We start from the raw sequence: 24146 nt of genomic DNA on the forward strand, positions 1-24146 counted from the left end.
GTCACACAGTAAAGTCTACATACCCCCTCGAAAATTGCAATTCTGAGTCATCTATGCACAATGGAAAAACAAAAAACATACCAAACGAACTCTTATTAAGAGCAATAAGATATTTTGACAAATTTTTTTTTAATTTTTCTATATTCATTAAAAATATTTCATAAAAATTATTTTCCAAACACAGAAAAGTCTACATACGGCAACACGAAAATGTGGATAAAATGCAACCCTGTATACCAGCAGTGCTGCAAATTATCTCAAGCGTCTTTATAGTGTACCGTTATTTGTAAATAAGCTAATTTCCATACTTTTAATATTTTCAATGTGGTATTATTTCAAAATGAGTAAAGAAATTAGTGTTGAAGTACGACAACTAGTTATAAATTATCATAAAGATAAAAAATCTTTACGTGAGATAGGAAAACTAGTAGGACGTCCAAAGTCAACCGTTCAAACAATAATTCGGAATTATAATATAACGAAAAGTGTACAAAGCAAGCCGAGGAGTGGTCGCCCGCCTAAGCTTTCATCACGAGCAAAGCGTAAAATTGTGGCAGAAGTTCAGGAAAATCCCAGAATTTCGGCAATAGAAATTGCGAAAACCTTGGAAAACTCCGATATTGCTTCAGTGCATCCAGAAACTGTACGAAAGTATTTAAGAGATGGCGGATTTCATAGTCGTGTACCCAGGAAAAAACCGTTTATTAGTGCAATTAATAAACAAAAACGTGTTGATTTTGCTACAAAATATATTGAAGCAGATGAATGTTTTTGGGCCAATGTCTTATTTAGCGATGAAAGCAAGTTCAACTTGTTTGGTTGTGATGGGAAACAAAAAATTTGGCGCAAAAACAAAGAAGCGTTATTATCCAAAAATTTGCTTCCTACAGTCAAACACGGAGGCGGTTCCGTAATGGTGTGCGGTTGCATGTCAGCGGCTGGGGTGGGTAAATTAGTGTTTATCGAAACAACAATGGATCGTATGGTGTATCTGAACTTATTAAAAGATAATATGAGGCAATCCGCAGATAAAATTGGTCTTGCAGGGGGTTGGTAATTCCAGCAAGATAATGACCCAAAGCATACTGCACGTATTGTTAAAGAATGGCTGCTATATAATGTACCTCATCAACTTCATTCGCCTCCCCAGTCGCCTGATTTGAACCCCATAGAGCATTTATGGGATGAATTAGATCGTCGTATCAGAAAAAGAATGATAAAAAACAAACATAATTTAAAAAACGCACTACTAGAGGAATGGGATCTTATTTCAACAGACTATACAAAAAAATTTGTTTTTTCAATGAAAAACCGATTAAACGCTGTTCTGCAGAGCCGAGGTGGTCCCACTAAATATTGAATAAAATATTATTATTACACTTATTTTGCTGAAAATACGTTTTGGTTAGGAGTATGTAGACTTTTCTGTGTTCGGAAAACAATTTTTATGAAATATTTTTAATAAATATAGAAAAATTAAAAAAAATTTGTCAAAATATCTTATTGCTCTTAATAAGAGTTCGTTTGGTATGTATTTTGTTTTTCCATTGTGCATAGATGACTCAGAATTGCAATTTTCGAGGGGGTATGTAGACTTTACTGTGTGACTGTATGTACGACGCGCGTCGTTGCTTCGGGCACTCATATCATTTTACAACTTCTCTCACGAACTGCAGTAAGAATGACAAGGGACGCAGCTTCCATTTTAAATATTTTTATTGAAGTAGCAATGAAGATAAATGCCAAACTTTTTGAAATTTTTTGTTAAAAAGTATGATGCAAATATGTAATAAATATTCATTATTATTTACAAATAAATAGTATGGCAATTTTATTTCCTGATTGTATGCGGTAAATATGTAAATAGGTTGGGCCCACTTATCTTCACATTGTTAGCATATGCATGAGGCGTGCTTTGAAGTAGCAGCCGTTTGAGTATTATTCGTTGTTAAATAAATATGCTAAGGCCTAAGCAGCCAGTTCCCTTAGTTTCCTAGTCTGTCTGTAAATTTATTTACAGGTCATATTTAAATAAATATATAAATATGCTAACTTCTCTCAAGCACATGCACGTTATTATACCCTGGATATGATTTCTTGAGTTTGCCACAAAGCTTTTCTCTCCAGGAAGTTTCTCATATGTCAGAATAGCTGACTGTCAACTCTGCATCATTTCTCGAAATTACTTCAAGAATGTTTTTTGCGGCTACGACTACAACACCCGATCGAGATCAAGTTTAAGGGTGGACATTTTTTTTATTTTACAATATATTTTCATAAAATTTCGCATGGATTATTGTAAAAAGTAACGTTATAATCTCCAAATAAATGCTTCGGATCGAACCACTGTTTAGAATCTAAATGTTCAACATAGCAAAACCTCAAGTTTTTGCAACAATTATTGCAATAATAAATTTTAAAATATGTTCCGTTACAGTACTTATCATTTATTATTATAGTAAATAAAACAGTTCAGTTTAAGAAATCTCTCATCGGTATAATTGTAAAAAAAGTGAACTAAACTAAATCACAATATCAAGGAAAATTCTGTCTTAAGTGACAACAAATTCTTAGTGAAATTGGCAGACAAAAAACAAATAAAATAAATAAATAAAAAAATTTGCATTAAAACAAAAAAATTTAAAACTATTTTAAGCACTCGCCCGCATTTTCATCGTGCAACACGCACTTTTTCGCACTTGTGTTTATGCAACAGATTCAGCGAAACAAAAAAGTGAATTTAAAAGCGTTAAAATATTGTTAATTTTTGGTATAAAAATATATATTGTTTAGCTGGCAGCGAAAATAAATATATAATTTTAAAACAACATATAAAATATTGACGAATAATCATTAATTTACGAGTTGCTAATTCTCTTGTGTTTATATGTATATTCTTTCCATTATCCACCGACATCCATTAAATACAACAAAAACAAAAAAAAATCGCCTTCATCATCGTTTTTGCCTACCGCCAGTTTCACGTCCAGCCTCAACAACAGCCCCAACCGCAGCAAATCGCTATGGGCTACAATATAGAGTGGATATTCCAACGTTTGCGGTGTCCTTCGGGACTTTGGTATATTGCTAGCCAAATTGCTATCACAGCGGTGGGATTGTTTGCTAAATTTGTACTGGGTAAGTATCGATGATAATAATCTATAATTTTATTTCTTGAAAAATGTGTGGTGGTATCGAAACTTTGGTTGTTACAGTTATATAAGAGAATATCTCACGTTTTTTACCTTCGTACGACTAATTTTTTCTTTTTTTTTATATTTTTTAAAATGTGCATCAGCTGAATGTCTACATGGTTAATGGCAATTTATTCGATGTAAATTATTTTTTTATCCGTTCTTATAAATTGTATAATATTTATAAAATTGTAACAAAAAGCTAAAAACTTTAGATTTATATGTCTTTACAAATAGTGATATTATTTATCTTTTTGCTACCATCTTCATTACTATCCAATCAATCATGCTTGACAACTGACATAAACATTAGTGAAAAATGACTTGATTGATTATGAAATGAAATTTTCATGCAATTTTCACTTTTTATTTTTCTTACGAAAAATATTCTTGTAAAATATAAAATTTTGGTTCCTTAATCAATAAATTAAAAAACGTTAATAAAATCCTGTGTATATGTTATCAACATTAAAATATTTATCATTTATCGACTTCAGTATTTAGATTTGATAAGTAAAATCAGATAATGTAATCGCAGGTATAAAAAAATTACCTAACAATTTTCTACGTCGCATGTGCTGCGTACACTATTGATTATAGAATAAAATAATGGACTATGACTATGTAGAACATATAATTGTTTACAAGAAATCTCACGACAGTATACTATATGTTTAACTGTTAAATGTTTTTTATTTAAAAATAATTAAAAACAAAATAAAGTTTATATTTTACAGGGTCTCCGACATTTCCTTTTGGTTGTTACAAACTTTGTGGCAAACTTAATACACCCTGTTCAGGGTATAAAAATATACTCGCGTAACAAAAGTGAATCTTAAAGATAAAGAAATGTTCATTTCACCAAGAAGTTGTGAAATATTTATGGCCTTGTGCTATAAAGATAGTGCCGATTTAGTAGAATGAGATTTGGAAAAATCTGAGGACTCTTGCACTTAGCTCAAGTGCGAATTGCTATACAAAGCTTAATGCGGCATGAATTAGTCTTCCGATAGTGTCAAATGTTACCAGTATTAATCTCTCATTATAACTCGTGCCATTTATAAATATAAAAACTATGATTTTAAATGGTATAAGAATTTCAAATTTATTTTCTCTATTATTTATAAACATCCAAAGCTATTTTTTATTAAAAAAAAACAGCTGAAAATGAAATTAACTAATAAATGTAAATTTTGATCTTCCATAGCCATCGCCCAATCTTTTTCCCAACACTTTTGTAATTAAGCACTTTCCTATATTTACTCTATGACTTTAAGGCTTGTTTTAATGAAAAAGGAGGAAATAATTGGACCATGACATTAGACATTGTTTAAAATCAGATGTTAAAAGCTTTTGAGTTTACACATATTCTTGATAATGAATTTGCGTCAATCGCGTTATCTACACTTTTACTATTCCAAATGATTTTCTATCAGCTGTTTATTGTTTACATTGTATAAATGTACTTATTGGCGCGTGGCTGATACATATGAAAAAGAGTTTAGAAATAACAATTGGGTAAAAAATTTCGTTATTTAATTTGTTTTTTTGCTGATTTTTATGGTTGGATACTTCGTAAATGCTTAATTTATTTACTCCAAAAATTATAAAATGCCATTCAAGCTGTGCCGATTTAGCAGTGTCCGCCTATCGGTCTACTAGTCCCACAGCTTTTGAAATATTGATTTGAAATTTTGCACACATCCTTTTCTACCCAAGAAGCTGCTCATTTGTCGGGTTTGCCGATATCGGACCACTTTAGAGTAAGCTGTCATACAAACTGATCGGTCGACATCAAGTTCTTGTAGGGAAAACTTTTTTATTTAAAAAGATATGTTCTTCAATTTTGGCATAAATTATTATCCAAGGCTTTGCTACAATATCCGAGCATATTGTGCAAATCGGACCACTATACCTTATAGCTGCCATACAAACAGAACAACTCAAACTCACGATAAAGAATGCCATAAAAGAGTTTAGAGGACCAAAATTTATATCGCCGTTACTTGGTTGATTGAAAGGTTAATTTTTATGGTTCACGTAGTACTTCATTCAAATTTGATGGTGATACCAATATAGTAAATGCTTGATTTATTGCTTGCAATATAATTTTTATGATTTTCGCGCTCCCTTCAAATTCATCAAATTCGATTTTCATTTAATAAACAATTTAACTAATTTTTATAAACTTTATCAGTTTATAATAAAAATACAGATAATGAAATTATTGTGCTTTGTTTAGCTCTTTTTTTTGTTATTTGACATTCCACTTTCAACGACGCAAATTTATTACCCAAAACAAGTGAAGTGAGTTCAGAAATTAGAGTATTGTGGGTAATCACGTTAGTTTGATAAGTAAATATGCGTTGTTATAAATGTATTTTTAGAGTAAAATTTAAGCAGTGCACTGAACGACGTGTCGCCACTTATGAGTGTACGCGCGAAGTCATTGTACTTGCACTCGTACGCGCTTTGTGCGCTTTCACAAAGGCAGGTGCGTTCGCTTAGTACGCATTAGAGTTGTGCTGCTGGCGTTGTGTATCGCGTAGAGCGAGGTGCCAAGAGAGCGGAAACCAAATTTTTACGACAAAGATAACGTTCTTTATAATTTATATACTATGAAAGTTCTACATACATATATGCTATATTTATATAAAGGCATATGTTGTTTTCTGTGTATTATTTTATCAAAAATTTGCGGTTGTACTAAATTTATTTGACACTCTACGCTCGAGGCTAGCTAGGCTAAGTGCGCCGTCTTTAAATGCGTTTTTCTCGAAACTGTGTGTTTTGAAGTCGGTTGGCAAGATTTCCCCAGAACTACTCAACCGATCTTCATGAAATTTTACACAGGTCTTTGAGATACAATTCACTTAACACTTGAACGAAGATTTTTTTTTTCGATGACAACTATTTGAAAAAAAAAATTTGCGAAATTTTCACTAAATTTGTCAGTTTTTTGTAAAAATGTCTGCCAAAAATCCTGTTTTCAGTTTTTTTTTCCTTGGTCCAAGTTCTAAGTTTTTAATAAAACACGTATTTTTTTCATTAAGTTAATTCTGTAAGGAGTTATCCTGCCAACGAGGCCGCATATTTTTTCCGAGGGGTCACTGAAAATGGCGTCGCAAGGGCCGAGTTTAAAAAATGTTTTCCCAAAAATTTCAGAGAATTAAGGTCTTGTATGAAATTATTTGAGATATCTCCACGAAATTCAGCTCGGCTTATTGTTAAAGACAACGCTTAAATATATCTAGAAATTTTACAGATCGGACCAATATATCATATAGCTACCATACAAACTGAACAATCAAAATCAAGTTTTTGTAAGAAAATGTGTACCTGTGAAGGGTATTATAGCCGAAGTTAACGTTTATCTTATTATATTCATAATCGCAAATTTTCACCTTATGACCCAATTACATAAAAGCATTTAAAACCATAAATTCAACCTTCAATTAGTATAAATTAAAAAAAATTATAGAAACATCAAAACAAAGCTTGAGAAAATTGAAGAAAGCTAGCATCATCAATATATTCTTATGAATGCCGAAGGTTAAGTTCAATTTGGATGAGGCAAAGTTTTACCGGACGGTTTTAATTGCATGTACGTAATGGAAATGGGAAAAACTATATGGAAATCAGCTATTTTATGCAAGCAAGTGCTCAAATGGGTACAATGACTATTCTCAATCTTTTTTTTACTTGAAGAGTAATATAACTCGAGAACTATAAAAATTGAAAAAATATATTTGTATAATAGAGGAGAGCTTCAAAACAAAGAGGCTACGGTTTGCCTAACCCTTTTGAGGGTGGAAAGTAAATGACAGCAAAAATAATTTTAAATGTACCGTTAAAATAATTTTCATATAAAAAATGGTTTTAAGCGCAATTATTGATGTACATACATATGTAAATATGTATATCAAAAAACAAATTTTTGTTTGATTTTTAAGTTATGCCATTCTTCAAATAAATAGGCGTTTTGAGAGCGTATACAGAGGTTGTCACGTGTTTATAAATGTACATATATCTTTGTATATATGTATAATCGTATATTTTAACCTTTAATACTTCTAATTTAGATTTATAACAAAAAAGATCGCTCACCAATTAGAAAAAATTCAGTGTGCTATTTTTATGCACTAGGTCGCCTATCTATTTCCTGCTATATTTGCTATTGTTGTAGTAATTATTGTCGCGCACACAGCAGACAAAGCTGATTCGAACTGACTCGAGACTATATACATATACATATATGCACATATGTATGTATATGGTTTATGTAAGGGGGCATCGCCGTGTCTGCTCATCGGTGCAACTGCACGCCGTCGCTCTCAATTCGTTTGTGCCGTTGATTGTAATTTTTGTTTTTGCTGTTGGAGTGTTTGTGGTAACGAGACGCTTTTGAGGTTCAAAAATGTTTTAGTTTAGTGTTTTTTGGTAGATAAATTCTCATTTTTATGCCTTGAACAGGGTATATTAAATTTGCTAAGAAGTTTGTAACACCCAGAAGGAGTCTCTATAAAATAGTCGGTTTAGCTATCTTTATCTATTTGTCTATCCGTCTGTCCATCAGCCCCTCAGTTATTGCGATATTGACCTGAAATTTTACAGACATAATTTTTTCCTCAAAGAGCTGCTCATTTGTCGGAATCGCCGATATCGGACCACTATAGGATATATAGCTGCGAGCAGTGAAATAGTAGTGGGTGTTATAGTTTTACATAACTGTGATTTATGCAAAATTCCAAACAATTTTAACATCAATTGAAATGGAAAAGTTTATCATATTTCCCTGGCTACGATTATTAATAAAAATATTTTAATTTGAATGGGTGTAAGATATATTTATTCACAAAGTTGTGTTTATGTATGAAATTTGATGGGAGCAGTAAAATAGTAGTAAAGTAATAAATTTTGTTTTTTTTTTAAACTGAACGATTTTTGGAAGTTCCGTCCATACGAGATATTAGTACTTGGTAGCATGGCCATGATTTTTATTAACTGCAATACAACGCCTCTTCATAGAATCTACGAGACTCTGGCATCTTTTTAGTGGTATGTTCTGTCATGCTTGCTGCACTACGGTCCACAACTCATTGTTGTTTTTGGGTTTGTCATTCCATACGGCTTCCTTAAGGTCTGCCCAAAGGTTTTCAATGGGATTGAGGTCAGGGGATTGAGCTGGCCACTCCATGACCTCAATTCCATTGACCCGAAACCACTCCTTTGCCACCCTACTGGTATGTTTCGGGTCATTATCCTGCTGAAATATCCATTTCAGCGGCATGTCCTTTTCAGCAAATGGCATCATAATATTCTGCAATATATTCACGTATGCGTATCGGTCCATTATGTTAGTAATTTTGTAAATTGGGCCTACACCTCTATAAGAAAAACAGCCCCAAACCATGATACTCGAACCGCCATGCTTCAAAGTTTTTGGGGTAAACCTGGGGTCGTACTCTGTATTAGGGGGGCGTCTTACATACTGACGGGACCCTTTACCGCCGTATAAAACCACTTTCGACTCGTCAGTCCACAATATGTTGCGCCACTTCTCAATCGGCCAAGGTAAGTGTTCTTTGGCGAATTTCAGACGTCGAGCTACATGATTTTTTTTTAGTAGCGGTACTTTTCGAGGACTGCGGGCATATAAATTATGTTCACGTAAAAGTCTTCTGACTGTATGAACACCGCAGGGCAAGTTCAGTTCGTTCCGAACCTCCACAGCCGACATTGTAGGCCGAGTCTTAACACATCTTACAACTTTACGTACAGAATTCTCAGAAAGAATCCGCCTTGCGCCCCTTTGTTCATTTTTTTTTTATAAATAATTGCGTTGCGAATCATTGTGGCTGAACACCCTACCAGACTTTCTACTTCTTTATATGTTTTACCACTGTTTATGAGAGATTGAATCCATTTTCGTTTCTCTTCACTGCAGTGCTTCCCGCGGCCCACTAAAATATGCACAGTCATATTTTTTAGCTTTTTTCATTGGATAATAAAAAAAATAATAAAAAAACTTACTTTTTGATTGATAAAATTAAATATTTTTTAGTAAAAATAATCTGTGTCCAATCAGCTCACCGTTCACTACTATTTTAATGCTCGCTCATAAAAACAGGTATCACAATATAATTAGCTGTAAAAAAGTAACGGTAGGTATTTCGCACTTATTGTTGTGTATAACAGGACCGTTACACTACAGAGAATATAACTAGAATAATAATCAACTTCAATACCATAAAAAAAAACAAAATTTAAAGCGAAACTATTTTTGTCAATAGCCACTACTATTTCAATGCTCGCAACTGTACATAGCTGCCATACAAACTGAACGATCAAATTCAAAGCTTTATATGGAAAACTTTTTTATTTGAGGAGATATTTTCACGATATTTGGTACAGATTATTGTTTTAGACAACGGTACATTCTCCGAAGAAGTTTTTCAGATCAGACTACTGCAGCATATAGCTGTCATACAAACTGAAGTATCAAAATCAAGGCTTTGTATGGAAAACTTTTTTATTTGTGAAGATATCTTGACGATATTTGGTACAGAATATTATTTTAGACAACGGTACATTCTCCGAAGAATTTGTTCAGATCGGACTACTGCAGCATATAGCTGTCATACAAATTGAACGATCAAAATCAAAGCTTTATATGGAAAACTTTTTCGTTTGAGGAGATATCTTCACGATATTTGGTAGATAATGGTGCTTTAGACAACGGTACATTCTCCGAAGAAGTTTTTCAGATCACTGCTATAACATATAGCTGCCATAGAAACTCAACGATCAAAATTCGGTACTTTTATGAAATCTTTGGTATATGTGAAGGGTATTATAATTTCGGTGTGAACGTTTTTTTGTTATTGTTATTTTTTTATGTCAATAACTGTCGTTTGGCGAAATTTCAGCTTTTGGTGTGGTTTTCATTGACATTACGCGTTGCAACATCGTATAACCTAACCCAACAAAATTCACGCTATAGATGGAAAGTAAATACATACAAACATACATTTGTGTTGCTTCTTTATGCGGCTCTTGAACTTGTTGCTCTGCTTCTTCTTGTACTTATTGTTATACATTTGTGTTTCTTTTGCTTTTGTGAAGACGCTGTGCTATTATTCATGGACGCTGCAGCTCGAACTCGAGCCAATGTCGGCGCTATCAGCATAAAAAATCGCTATACCAGCCGAGCAAACAAAGTTTGCTCACACATATCAATATACATATGGACGTATATACTATGTACACTGCTGTAGACTGTATACTGCTTTGGTAACGTGGTCAATGTTAATCGTATTATTTTTGCATATTTTCAAAGCGTCTGCCCCTGGCTCACATTTGCGCGCACTTTTTGCATTATTGTTTATTTCATCAACAATGTGCAGTCACTATATTATGTAATGACTTAGAAAAATATTTATTAATTTAGTGATAAAGACTTTAAAATCATTAGAACTTGAAGTGCGAACTACAGCGCTTGGTAACTAATACGAGGTTTGTTCAAAAAGTATCGTAATTTTTTTATTTCCTATTTCCAGACATTTTTTTTTTTTGATTTTGGAGAGGGAATCTTCGAATGATACCGTAATTTTTCCAGACGGTGTGCACGATTCGTATTGTCATTGCTTGTTATTTACCCCACGGAACTGCGTTAAGCATTACATCGTCAGGCCAAGCTTAGCCATTCGGCTCGTCTGGCACACCATTCTGGCCTACTCCTCATTCATCCTTCTGTTTTCGTTGCGTTGCCACTCTTTTCTTCATCGCTTTTTTGAACTGTAGCACACCATGCTTTCACGCTATCCCACACTAGTTTCGATTCAGTTCCGTTGTCAATTTCTCTAGATCGACTCTCGCCTTTTAAACCGCCGACAGAGAAGGAAGATGTGCAGTACGTTTACTCCGCTGCTGTCGCAGAAGGAACAATTCTTTCCGTCGTCATGGCTATATTAGTAGAGATTTTTTCTAAAACACCCGTGCACCGTCAAAAACTGTATCAGGTAGAAATCTGTTTCCCCATGTTTCCTACCTAACCATGGTTGTAAACTTTTAATTAGCCTATGGATCCATCTCCCCGTTGTAGCTGCATTTCATCGGTTTTGCCATTCGTTGAAGCTTGTTTGCCTCTCATCCTTCTGCTCCTCCACCGTTAATCGCTTCGTGGGTTACCGTGCGAAATGCGCACTTGTTTCTAATGGCACTGAGTCGCATTCTAAACTTCGCTTTCTCAGCATACGTCTTCTGCTGTAGTGATGGTCCCCATATGGGCGCCGCGTACATCAGAATTGATTGGCTTTTCGATGTGCGCCTTGTAGCTAAGGCTATTGTCTATCAGTACTTCTATGTACTTCAGCGACTTCTGGGTCATGATACCACGGCCGTCAATATTTAGTTTGATGTTTTCGAGCTTTTTCCTGTTTGTGATCAGTACAGCTTCGGTTTTTTGCCCAGCGAGTTGAAAGTTTGTTGCCGTGAGCCATTGATCGTTGGTGCCGCATGATTGTAGAGGTTCTCAAGTTGATCTAGATGTTCCCCGCGGCTTATTAGGGAAAATAAAAACGTAAGCTAGTGCCTTTGCAAAATCTGGGCACATCAGGGTTACACATCAGTGTGACAGGCACACAAACTAATGGGAGAGCATCCCTGACAGGTTAAGGGAATTTAAGAACTCTATAGGGTATAATGTACGTCGTCAGTTGTCATCACCGTATCTATTGAGATGTAGGTCATCACCTAACCTGGCACTTGTTCTAATATTATTTTATTAATTTTTTTCTACTAATTCTTTTGTTGACGACATGATAGCTCTTTTGCACAACCACTCCTGGTTAGCGGGGTTTTCTTCTAAACTCGGCAATACCTCATTAATAAGGTCATCGGCTTAGCTAATAATTAGATACATATATTATCAAAGGTTATTTGGCCGTTAGTATCCGTCGGCAAGCGACCTTTGGCGACCTCGTGAAGCGTATGTGCGAAATGTCCAGACATATTGTAACCGCTCTATCTTAGTCCACAACGACAAAGCCTTAAGGCATCCGTTTATTTCGTCTGCCGCGGTATCTCGCTCGATAATCGTCTACGTCTACCGGAAATCACCTGCCAGCAAGACGACTACTCCACGATTCGATTGCCCCGAATGTTTTGCAAGCTGCGATCCAGTGCTTCAATCACTCGCCTGTGCGACACAAACACACGATCAATTTTCACCATTGCAAGAGAGCACCACGACTACTACTTTAGCTGATGTCGCAAATAACCCTTTCTTCACTTGCAAGGTTCAGCGGGAGCTTGAAAACTGATTGTATGGTACTGCCACCACTTAGCAAGCTTGAGGCTATTCCGAAGGAGGCAACAGCCAGCGCAACCACTGTGTCAGCAGTAAGTTAAGCAAGAAAGTTTTGCCAGACAACTCTAGACTCGCTGAGGCTTTAGAAATAATACCCACAAACAGTAAGATTTCGCTTAGTATACACCACGTCTAACCTATTGTCACCTGTCGAAAACTTGTTGGATGATTCAAATACCGACTATCAATTGCATATGTAGAGAAAGCGACCTCTGTGTTGAACCTTGCCAGGTGTGTTTGTACATATGTAAGGTTTCTCCAATATTCAAAGCGTGTCATGCGCCCTGTGATGGTTAATTGGTGGATTGTATTCGCCGGCTTTCATTTCTTTTGAGTTGCACTTTGATTTAAACTAATCCATGTAAATCGGTTTAATACTTTGCTCATTGCATTCGTAGAAAATTTAATTATCGGTTCATGTAAATTCAAATCACAGTTTTTTCTTTTTATTTGCCTATAAATGCATTTAGTAAAGCTTCAACATTTCTCTAACTCAGCTCTATGTTTTTAGAGGGCATTCTTTCAATGCTTAAGCTATTCTATTTGCTTAGACTTCATATAGAGAGAGAGGGAAAGAGAGAGAGAGCGATTGCACTCGGCTGGATACTGAGTAATAAAGACATATATGTATATATAGATTTATATATATCAAACATATCAGGATGTCGAGACAAGTTTATTTTCAGATGTCTGTGTCTCTATCCATTCATCTAACCGTCCGTGAGAGCGATACCTTGAGTAAAAATTGAGATGTTTTGATCAGTTGCACTTGTTCATTGACATCCTGAGGTGGTTGATATTGCAGATGGACGAAGTCGGATCATTGCCACGCCCACAAATTGATATTAAGCGAAAAATGATAACGTGCTCTAACTAGAACCAAAAGTCGAGCTACAAAAAAGATAATAATTGTAGAAAACACATTTTTTGGCAAATTTCGTTTGTTTTTTATTCAACATAGGGAACTCAAGAGTGATACACTGGTTATAGCGACACTCTAACTTTTCGATATCATTTTTGTACTACGATTTGTACTTTGCTTCAAAATGGGCCTCAGTTTCGGCGATCTCCTCTTCATTCGTTGAAAATTTCTTCTCAGCAAGCATTACTTTGAGATCAGAGAATAGGAAATAGTCGTTAGGGCCAGATCTGGAGAGTACGGTGGATACGGAAGCAATTCGAAGCCCAATTCATGGATTTTTGCCACATTTTTCACCGACTTGTGACACGTTGCATTGTTTTAGTGAAACAGCACTTTCTTTCGCTTCAAATGTGGCCTTTTTTTGGCGATTTCGCCCTTCAAAATAATCGCTGTTGATGGTTCTCCTTTGTTGATGGTTCCTCCTCCTAATCAGATTGCGCACTCCAAAATACCGACGCCATAACCTTGCCAGCGTTTTTACTTTCTTTGGAGCGGGTTCATCGTGTGCAGTCCCTTGGATGACTGTCGATTTAAATTGGGAGACTGTCGATTGGTATTCGGAGTGAAGTGATGGACCCATATTTCATCCATTGTCGTATATCGACCCAAAAGCTCGGGTTTATTACGCGTGAACATCTCCAAACACTGCTCCGAATAATCAACTCGTCGTTTTTTTTTGGTCAAAAGTGAGCTCGCACGGCACCCACTTTGCACCGAGCTATCTCATAGTAAAATATTCGTAAATGATATGATACGAGTATATGTATACATACATTCAGTTGGTGTCTTTAGAGTGTCTGCTATCTCGAACAACTTCATTTTATGGACATCCAAAATTAGTTTGTGGACTTTTTGACCCTATCACTCATCTAACACCCCTCTCCCTATCTTATCCGACATCGTCGAAATCGTGGGCCTGACGTTAGATGATTTCGATGACAACCAACCTGAATCTTACCACTCAAGCGCGGATTAGATAACCGTTACAAAAACAGCAACCTCGAATAGGCATAGTTTTGAGTATTTTTTTTTTTTTTGAAAATTCACAAAATCTTTGTAAAATATTCATATTTGGAACAATAAAAATTTTGATTAAATATTTAATTTTTTATATGAAAAAAAAAAAGATTGAAAATAAGCCGTGTTTTGTTCTACAAGGTGATTCCAGCCTTTTGAATGGCCTCTACGTCTGCATAACACTTTCCTTTTCATGGGAAAATGCATTTTTTCGAAAAGGAAAAAGTCGCACGGTGCCATATCAAGTGAATACGGGGAGTGGTTAATGGTTGAAATGCGATTTTTGATCAAATAATCGTCCTTCGAATGTTGGATTCTGAGCAATTTTTGGTCGCCAGTCAATTTGTGCGGAACAAACCGTGCACACACCTTTCGTAAGCCCAAATGTTCGGTCAAAATGCGATAAATCGATGTTTTGGAGATGTTCAATTCCATTTCCATGAATTTCAATTGTCCTCACGATCACTTTGAAAATGTTGAAACCACTCGTGCACTCTGCTACGGGATAGGCAATCATCACCATAAACTTGTTTCATCAATTGAAACGTTTCGGTAAAAGTTTTACCAATTTTAAAACAAAATTTAATGTTGGCTCTTTGTTCGAAGCTCATTTTCGCACCGATTACATAAACATACTGACACTAAAAACGCAATAACTTCACTTCCAATCGATGAAATGTCATGATGCCAATTCTCACTGGACAATCGATCGATAAAGATAGCAGATTCTAACGCACCAGTCGGCATATACCTAGATGGCGCCACCAGGGGACGCTAGATTCAAAAATTCCTGTTTACGTTGGAACGCACCTTGTATAAAACCCATGTAGCCCCTTAAGAAGCTTTCTAAAAGTGATGTGATTTTAATATGTGATAGATCAGAATATGCCAAAGAGCTTGAACTTTAGTCGGCTACAGATAAAGCGTGCGAAGGAAAAACAAAAAAAGGTTATTCGTTATAACCACAATATTTTAGAGAAATTGAGAAAATGAAAAATCTAAATGAAGTTTCAGTGCGTTTCAGATGCAAAGAGTCTAAGAATAAAATTATCTTCCCAATTATATGTACTTCTAAAATAGTTTTTTACAATCTTCCGAACATAAAAAATACCTTTCCTCAAAAGTGCTTATACATATATTGTATTTTATTGTTTTTCTACTGATTGCAGTTTTTCTCAACCGAACCGTGGTGTACAACAGAGAGAGACTGATAAATTTGATAGCAAAACGTCCAGCCGGTGTGCCGCTAGTCACAGTGTCAAATCATCAATCATGCTTCGATGATCCCGGCCTATGGGGTACAGTATTGTGATAAATATGTACAATTATTTGCATGCAATTTAACGGTATTAGAACAAATGTTTTACAGGTGTGCTTCCCGTGCGATATGTATGCAACACATTCAAGATACGTTGGTCGATGGCGGCGCACGATATCTGCTTCACCAATAAATATCACTCGACTTTCTTCATGTATGGTGGGTGTAGCAATACATTTAAATTAAATTACTAGCAAACAATTTAGTTATTATATAATTTAATTAATGATTTTTCCTCTGCTTCTCCATATATGTAGGAAAATGCATTCCAGTGGTGCGCGGCAGTGGCGTCTATCAGGACGCCGTCAATTTGTGTATACAAAAATGTGCGCTCGGCCATTGGGTGCACGTCTTTCCCGAGGGCAAGGTGAACATGACCAAAGAGGAGATGCGCCTCAAATGGGGTGTGGGTCGTATCATATACGAATCGCCACGCATTCCGATTATACTGCCCATGTGGCACGAGGGCATGGACGAAGTGCTGCCCAACACTGAGCCATACGTGCTGAAGTGGGGTAAAAAGGTGACGCTAAATATCGGTCAACCCATAGACTTGCAAGATTTTATACAGGATCTGAAAGATCGTAAAGTGCCAGAGCCAGAGGCGCGCAAGTTGATAACGGACAAAATACAGGACGTGTTTCATGTGAGTTTTTGTAGATGATAAAAGTTCTCTTTTTATTAAAAATATAACTAATTTATATTTTTGTTACAGCATTTGCGCAAAGAGACCGAAGAACTGCATAAAAAACGGCTATAGTAATTAAGTCAACTCGTTTATAATTATTTCGTTCACATTTTACTCAAAGCGATTGAGTATAAGAATTTATAAAAATATATATTTATATAATTAACGATAAATAGGCAACATAAACAAGTCAAAAATGAGATATACACTTTTAGCTAATTATAATTTTTAATTTCAAAAACAAAGTGCAATATAAGACTTACTCAAAAAAGCTATACATAGAATTATGTAACCAAATTTGTAGAACACTTTAGTCAGTGTCTTAACGAAATTTTCTTATACTTGCTGCATTTTTATAAAACATTATTTAGATTGTCTGGGCAAAATTCTATTTCTTTCGCATACAGAATAGTAAAAATTAAGCAGCTAATTAATTACTTTGCAGTTAAATACTATAGAAATATGTCAACCTTAACGTATTGAGTAAGACTCCCATTTATGTTTATTAAAATAAGTCTATTTATGTAATAACGTCTATAAAATGATTATTGTCACTCATGTAATATTTATGTTTAAAATTTAATTGCTAAAATCAACAGAAAATTAATAATAATAAACAAAAACATTAAAACATATACATATATGTGCATGTATGTATGAATTTTATATAGCGCACGATGTTTTCCAAAAAACAACTTCTTTATAAATACGCTTAGATACACGCTAAAACGAAATATATTTATATAAATACGCATATATTCATATATATACATATACATATATATATGCATGCAGTATATACATATATGAAAATAGCATCGAATACGAGCGTTAAGATAATCGTATGTCTGCGAGAACTAAAGTGTACGAACTTGTGAAAAGTGTCTGTGAGAAATGCTTTTTGTTGTGCTGAGTATTGAGCGAAACTAAAGACATTGAAAATGCAAATAAAAAACGTAATGAAAGCCAAAAATACTGTTTTTTTGTAGTTTAATAGCTCACCATCTATAAAAACCATACACGACGAGCATCGCATACAGGGTTTGTGGGTTTTAAATATTGGATAGTCGAAAAAGTCTTTTCGTATTTCAAATCAAACTTCAACTTATTTTTTTTATTTATTTTTATACTAATAAATAAATAAACAAATTTGTACGATTTTGGTCGACCACTTTTTGCCATTTTTCCGCTAGTGACGTCATTTCATCAGTGTAAATTGAAATTTCGAAATTTCCAGAACGGAAGCAAGCGAACTATTGTGCTATACGAACCGATACAGCATCGTCTCCGTAAACTTCACGAATGTCATTGGTGGCTTGTGTGGCATTTTTCCCCTATTTTTATACAAAAATTTCAAAATACATGTTTAGCGAATTTCTTCATTATTTTCGCTCATTTTTGAACAGCTGTAACTTTTTTTCAACTTCTCCGAATTTAATTTGGTTTGGTTTTTTTGGTTAAATGAAGCTTAAAATCTCACCTTTTCAACACTATATGGTATGACACATTGTGATTGCTAGCACTGGTGATATACGACTGCAACGACATCTATTGACAAAATACGAAAATACTTTTTCGACATATAATACATTTATAACATCCGCCTGACTTTACCCTATCTGATTAGTAATGGTATGGGGTACCTTAATGAATTTCAGGGAGCATTTTATTAGTATGTGACATATTCATGGTATGTAGTCTTGGCAAAAATAGCTAAAAACGGGTCGATACTACCTCCAACTCCCATATACTACATACATATGTATATAATGATTTTCGTTTTTCTAACAAACCTTTTGCCGAATATGTCGATCAGTGTATGAATTATATACATACATACATATATACATATTTATCGGATTCCGACCCTCTGATTAACGTTTTGCACCTTAAGGTAGTTCCCTGCCTTTGATTCTTGTAATTTGCAAGGGTATAAAATGTTCGGCTATACCCGAACTTAGCCCAAACTTACTACAGTCACCCGGATTTCAACTCGTCTCGACATATTGATCATTTATACATATGTATATAATTATATGTATATCTAATCCCTCAGTTTTGGGAGATACGTTAGGTGAACAAATACAGGGTTTGTCCGGAAAGTAATAGCCTTTCCCCGCGACTGTACTTCGGAGCGTGCGCACACTGACTGGATCCGGTAGAAGGCGTTCCTAGCTAACGAACGAGCGGCTGGTCAGTTGTCTCCGACCACCTGGAGAGTCAGGACAAACATTTTCGCGCGACGTGTTTCCGTGAGTGTTGCAAGCCGAAAATTCCTCGTTTGTTAGAGCAGAGGTACGCGATTAAATTCTGTGTGAAACTCGCTAAATCTGCGACAGAGACGTTTGATACAATCCAGCGGGCTTACTCAGATGTTGCTTTAGCAAGAAGTGGTGTGTTTCGGTGGCACAAGGCCTTTTTGGAAGGCCGGGAAGAGGTCGATGATGAAGACCGGAAGAATGAGCAAATCCCAAGTGATGCTCATTGCCTTTTTTGACATCAAAGGCATCGTAAATTATGAATTTGTTCCTCTTGGACAAACCGTCAACGCCAAGTTTTACGTGGAAGTCCTTAAGAGACTCAAACGAAGAGTCAATCGGGTCCGACAAGACATCGCAGCCGATTGGAAGTTGCTCCACGACAACGTCCCGGCTCACACCGCCTGAACAGCTACTTAACCAAGACCGGCATCCCAACGCTTCGGCAGCCGCCCAACAGCCCAGATGTGGCCCTCCGAACTTTTTTTTGTTTCCTTGCCTGAAAAAGTCGATGAAAGGGGATCCAAGCAGCATGCACTTTTGCTCTCAAGGCTATTCCGGAGGATGCCTTGCGTGACGCCTTTAATGCTTGGAAATCGCGCTGGCAGCGCTGAATCGACGCAAAAGTAGCAGTAGTAGAAGTAGCAGTTGAAAGTTTTTAAAGAAATGTAACGATTACGATTGGTTCAATCGATTTTTTTAAATCGACTCAGTCCTATTACTTTCCGGACAAACCTTGTATTGTTTCCAATGAGACAATACTTTTTTGGAGTTGGTCTTTATGACCGCTGTTGCTGTACTATATACTTAAATAGAGAGTAAGTCTCCGGAACAAAGTTTGGAAGTCGTGCAAATTTTTTACCAATATAATTTTTCGGTTTGGGCGACACATCGCGCCCTGCCTTCAATATTCGGTCAACATAACCGCAGAGTTTGTAATTCGAGCAGACGTGAATCGGTTTCGCAACACATACACTCTAGTCGATAATGCACATTCTCAGATACACCATATTGGATAAAATACTCGTAAATATTATAGGGTTTCTATAGTAAAAACTAATATAATCGTGTAAGGAAATTTGAGGAGTAGTAAGTAGAGCGTGTCGCCGTTCCCATAACAGTTAAGTCTACTTATTCGGAATAACCTCGGATTTTTTATCTGGTGGACGGTCAAATGGGCAGTTTTGCTGCAAATTATTCAAAAATGTATTCTTATAGAACTACAACAAAAACTAGCGTCTCATATAAAGAAGCAAAATCGCGGGATTACATCTACCTTTATACCTTGGCATATACATACATATAAGCTCAGCGCAGATACCAGAAAGTGGTGGAAAACTCTTAAACTAAATACGTTATTACCCTTATCAGGTTGGACTTATGAAAAAACGTTAAAGGGATATGCAATCCGTCGCCACATTTCTAACTTAAGGCCTAGTTCTTGCTGTATAAGTTAACTAACGCCGCACAGTGCGATTTAACAAGGCTGGACTGAGAATTTATTTGTGGGGTTATGTGAAGTCGCTTGTCTACACAGATACACCGGAGACGATTAACGCTTTGAGAGGAGATATTCCCCGTTTTATGAACATATGACCCCAATTGCTGTAAAAAGTAGTCGAAAAGCTTCTCGGCTGGAATATAATCCAGCCAGCTGCGGCGGTCACTTCTCGGAAATCACTTTTAAAACTTAATGACAAACCCTTTTCTTTATAATAAAGCTAAATTCTTGGCCATAACAAATATTATTGCTATTTTGCTAGGCTTTTAAATTATTATTTTAGCATACATATATTTTATATTTTATGCATTTTCAAAAATATTTTTTTGTTTAATATTAATTATTTACATTATCGACCGTTTGCCACTTGTATTTGTTCCACTAAATCCACTGGGGACACTTTAACTTGTTTACAACGGAATCGAGACATTGACAAGTAAACAAAGTTTTTCTATGATCATTGTCAAATGAATAAAAATATAAACAAATTTACATACCGCACAAACAACCAAATTGTAACAAACAGTATTCCGTTAACACGGCGAATAAGAAATTACAAAATAAAAAGGAAAAAACAAAAATCCTTTGTTGTGACCAAAAATATAATTTAAAAATGTAAGCATTTAAAAATTCTTTCGATTTTCAGTATAATTATATAAATTTGTTTAAATATTTGTAATAATCATTGCACTTAATTTAGGGCTTTGCTGCAAGTTCCACCAAATACCGAACAAGCCATTGTGCTGAATACGCCCAATCGCAATGAGATACTCAAGGACGGACTGCCAACACACACAAAATACAAAATCCTGGGCCGTGGCGCCTTTGGCACCGTCTTCAAAGCGATTTATCGAGGTAAAAAGGTTTTTATTTTGTTTATGAATAATTATTTACAAACAAAATTTTCGAAGCTTAAATTGTTTATTGCTCACTTTGAAGTTATATTTGTGTGAAAAAGACATTTCACGTGGAATTGAAAGAAAGTAAATTGCTTGTAAGAAATTGAGGGTAAATTTACTGTGTGGCCAAATGCTAATAATAATTTTTATACCCTGAACAGGGTATATGAAGTTTGCTACGAAGTTTGTAACACCCAGAAGGAAGCGTCGGAGATCCTATAAAGTATATATGTATATACATGATCAGTATGTTGAGCTGAGTCGAGTTAGTCATGTCCGTCTGTCTGTCTGTCCGTCTGTCTGTATATATACGAACTAGTCCCTCAGTTTTTAAGATATCGTTTTGAAATTTTGTAAACGTCATTTTCTCTTCAAGAAGCTGCTCATTTATCGGACCGATATAACATACATACATAGTTGCCATACAAACTGAACGATCGGAAACAAGTTCTTTTATGGAAAACTTTCGCATTTGACAATGTATCTTCACAAAAGTTCGCACAGGTTATTTTCTATGGTAATAATGTAATATACGAAAAATTGTTTAGATCGGCTTCCTATAGCATACAGCTGCCACACAAACTGAATGTTCGAAATCTAGTGCTGGTATGGAAAACTTTTGCATTTGACAAGATATATTCACGAAATTTGGTACGAGTTATTGTTTATTGAAATTATGTGATATCGGAAGAAATTGTTCAGATCGGCTTACTATAGCATATAGCTGCCATACAAACTGAACACACAGTTACTAAACTAAATGCATCTGTGAAGGGTAAATTAGCTTCAGTGCAGCCTAAGTTAACGATTTTTTTGTTTCTGTTTAAAAATAAACGAAAATCAATTTATTAAAAATTATTTACATAATTATGTACCCGAAGGTCAACCGGTGGCTGTGAAGATCGTGCGAAATGTGAGCAAAGCGAATGCCCAATCGATGCGCAGTGAAATGCATATTTTGGGCTGGAAGCACCGCAATATTATACGAATTTTAAAAGTAAGACTATTTTTTCCAATATTCAGATGTTTGGAAATGTATAACTTTAAAAGCACGTGTGTTTTTTAAGGTTGAAACTACGCTGAACTTCGGCATTGTCATAATGGAGAGGTTGGTGGGTCAAAGTTTGCAAGATGTACTTGAGGCCACAGTGCTGCCACTGGAACATAGAATTTAGTGAGTATATAATTTTAGGTTTTTTTTAAATAATTTTTAGAGTTAGAATGCGGTAACCTATAAAAGGTCCCAGGATCAACTCAAAATAGTTAGAATATAGTATATTTTTTAATGAATGGTCGCGCCGTAATTTCGCACTGAAAATCCGATTCTGATTTGCCGGAACAAAACTTATTAAGAGATGAGTTAAGGAAGTTAGTTTGTAATTCTTTAAAGCTCTAAAAGGTTTATTGAGTGACCTAATCTCTCAACTCGAATCCGTCGTGTCAAAAAAACTCGCATTAACCGAACTAATATACAGTGTTAGGGCTAAATTTGCTCTTATGTCTCTCTCTCTCTCTCTCTCTTCTCTCTAAGCATAACACTGGACATTCTGTCGGCCCTATCTTATTGCCACAAGCAGAATCTACTACATCTTGATGTAAAACCACAGAACGTGTTGATATCTTTCGTTGGTGTACAACAACATTTACGTGATGAAACACTAACAACTGCTTTCAGTCGCCGGCAATATGTCTGTAAACTTTGCGATTTTGGTGCTTCCTTGAAGATAGACTCTCCGATGACGTCACCAAAAGGCAATGCGCGCGTAAATATTGCATTACAAATTTTAGCTGACATAAAGTATTAGTTGTAACTTTTAAAATTTTAGGGCACCGTGCGTTACATGTCTCCCGAAGCATTACGTGAGGAACCGCTCACACCGGCCACCGACATCTACTCACTGGGCATCACCATGTGGCAAATGCGGCAGCGTCGTTTACCTTACCACATCATTGCGTGCAATGAAGTGGTCGCCTATCAGGTCGTCAAAAATAAGCTACGTCCCGATAGCGCAGCTCCAACCAATCCAACAAACTGCACAAGTGTGGTGCATACGACCATGGATCGGCATCATAAATGCTATTGTGCCAACCTGACAGCGGAGGAGATCACTTATCATTCATTGGTGCATCTGACGAATGTACTTAATCGCACCAAACAACCCGAAGAACAGTTGCGCTTCTCTGATTGCAGTGCGGAAGAGTTACATCAGTCGGCTGATCGTCGGCCATTCGCCTCATTAAATGCGAAAATGAATGTTATGCGTAATTTAAGCAACGAATTGAATTGCAGTAAGTCGCCGATTGCCCAGAAGTCGCCAACAAATAAAAAACCAATAATAACACGACAGCAACAACAACGCAGCACGATGGGTGATGTTGTGGATCTGTTAGTGTTGTTTGAGGATATATTGCGCCTGCACGATCGCGACAAGGAACAAAGTTATGAAGCGATTTACAAAGCTTGCTGGTGTGACGAGCCGATGTTGCGACCGAACGCTTTGTTGTTGCGCAAACGCTTGGTAGAGTTGCTGTAGTACTACTTTGTTATTTTATGTATTATATATTATTATGAGATATGTGTAAATGGCATAACAATTTCATTCATAACAAATGCTCTTTTATTGTAGTTTATAGTTTAATATGTCGTTAACCACTAGTTTTATTTTCAAATTGTAAGTTTTTAAAAAGCTCACGAAATAAATATGCGTATTAATTTTAGTTTGATTATACACAATTTGTTCAATGTTTCTTCGACAAAAACATATCACTTTAAAATTTTACACACATTCATTTGTAAGAACCGCCGATATCGGACCACTCTGGCATATAATAGAGGACCTGTCCATGCTTTACTGTGGCTGATACATAGGGGGTACTACTAATACGAGTACCATCTATATGATTTCTAGTCGGGCTCTACCTTTAAAAGGTACGCATAAAAATTTGGCAACTGAGGAACTACTAGTTAATGAGATATAG

At 35.7% G+C, this 24146-nt stretch overlaps 2 protein-coding genes across 6 annotated transcripts in view; both read left to right on the forward strand.

Annotated features, from left to right (window-relative positions):
• LOC120770234 (tafazzin homolog) overlaps window positions 1-17482 on the forward strand; it is a 19783-nt gene extending 2301 nt beyond the window's left edge. For 2 of the 5 annotated variants that reach the window (XM_040097521.1, XM_040097524.1), the window contains exons 2-6: window positions 2979-3138; window positions 15673-15801; window positions 15873-15980; window positions 16079-16467; window positions 16537-17482. In XM_040097521.1, coding sequence (XP_039953455.1) covers window positions 2979-3138; window positions 15673-15801; window positions 15873-15980; window positions 16079-16467; window positions 16537-16581 — 831 coding nt within the window. In that variant the 3' untranslated portion in view covers window positions 16582-17482. Of the gene's footprint in view, window positions 1-2480; window positions 2735-2978; window positions 3139-15672; window positions 15802-15872; window positions 15981-16078; window positions 16468-16536 lie in introns of those variants that run through there. The other 3 variants (XM_040097522.1, XM_040097525.1, XM_040097523.1) reach the window with 2 other exon arrangements.
• A 3300-nt stretch (window positions 17483-20782) lies between these two features.
• On the forward strand, window positions 20783-23750 carry LOC120771579 (serine/threonine-protein kinase STY13). Its single transcript, XM_040099647.1, has 6 exons — window positions 20783-20883; window positions 20969-21123; window positions 22049-22164; window positions 22235-22341; window positions 22699-22930; window positions 22994-23750. Coding segments are annotated over exons 1-6 (1320 nt in total). The 5' UTR covers window positions 20783-20881; the 3' UTR covers window positions 23702-23750.
• The last annotated feature ends 396 nt before the right edge of the window (window positions 23751-24146 follow it).

The sequence above is a fragment of the Bactrocera tryoni genome, chromosome 3 (assembly GCF_016617805.1).
Source record: "Bactrocera tryoni isolate S06 chromosome 3, CSIRO_BtryS06_freeze2, whole genome shotgun sequence".
In the NCBI taxonomy this organism is placed as follows: domain Eukaryota; kingdom Metazoa; phylum Arthropoda; class Insecta; order Diptera; family Tephritidae; genus Bactrocera; species Bactrocera tryoni.

Excerpts from the sequence above, each read along its gene's own strand:
- LOC120771579 (XM_040099647.1), top strand. Across the intron at positions 21,124-22,048 it reads CTTCAAAGCGATTTATCGAG|GTCAACCGGTGGCTGTGAAG; the intron begins GTAAAAAGGTTT and ends ATGTACCCGAAG. Across the intron at positions 22,931-22,993 it reads CACCAAAAGGCAATGCGCGC|GGCACCGTGCGTTACATGTC; the intron begins GTAAATATTGCA and ends TTAAAATTTTAG.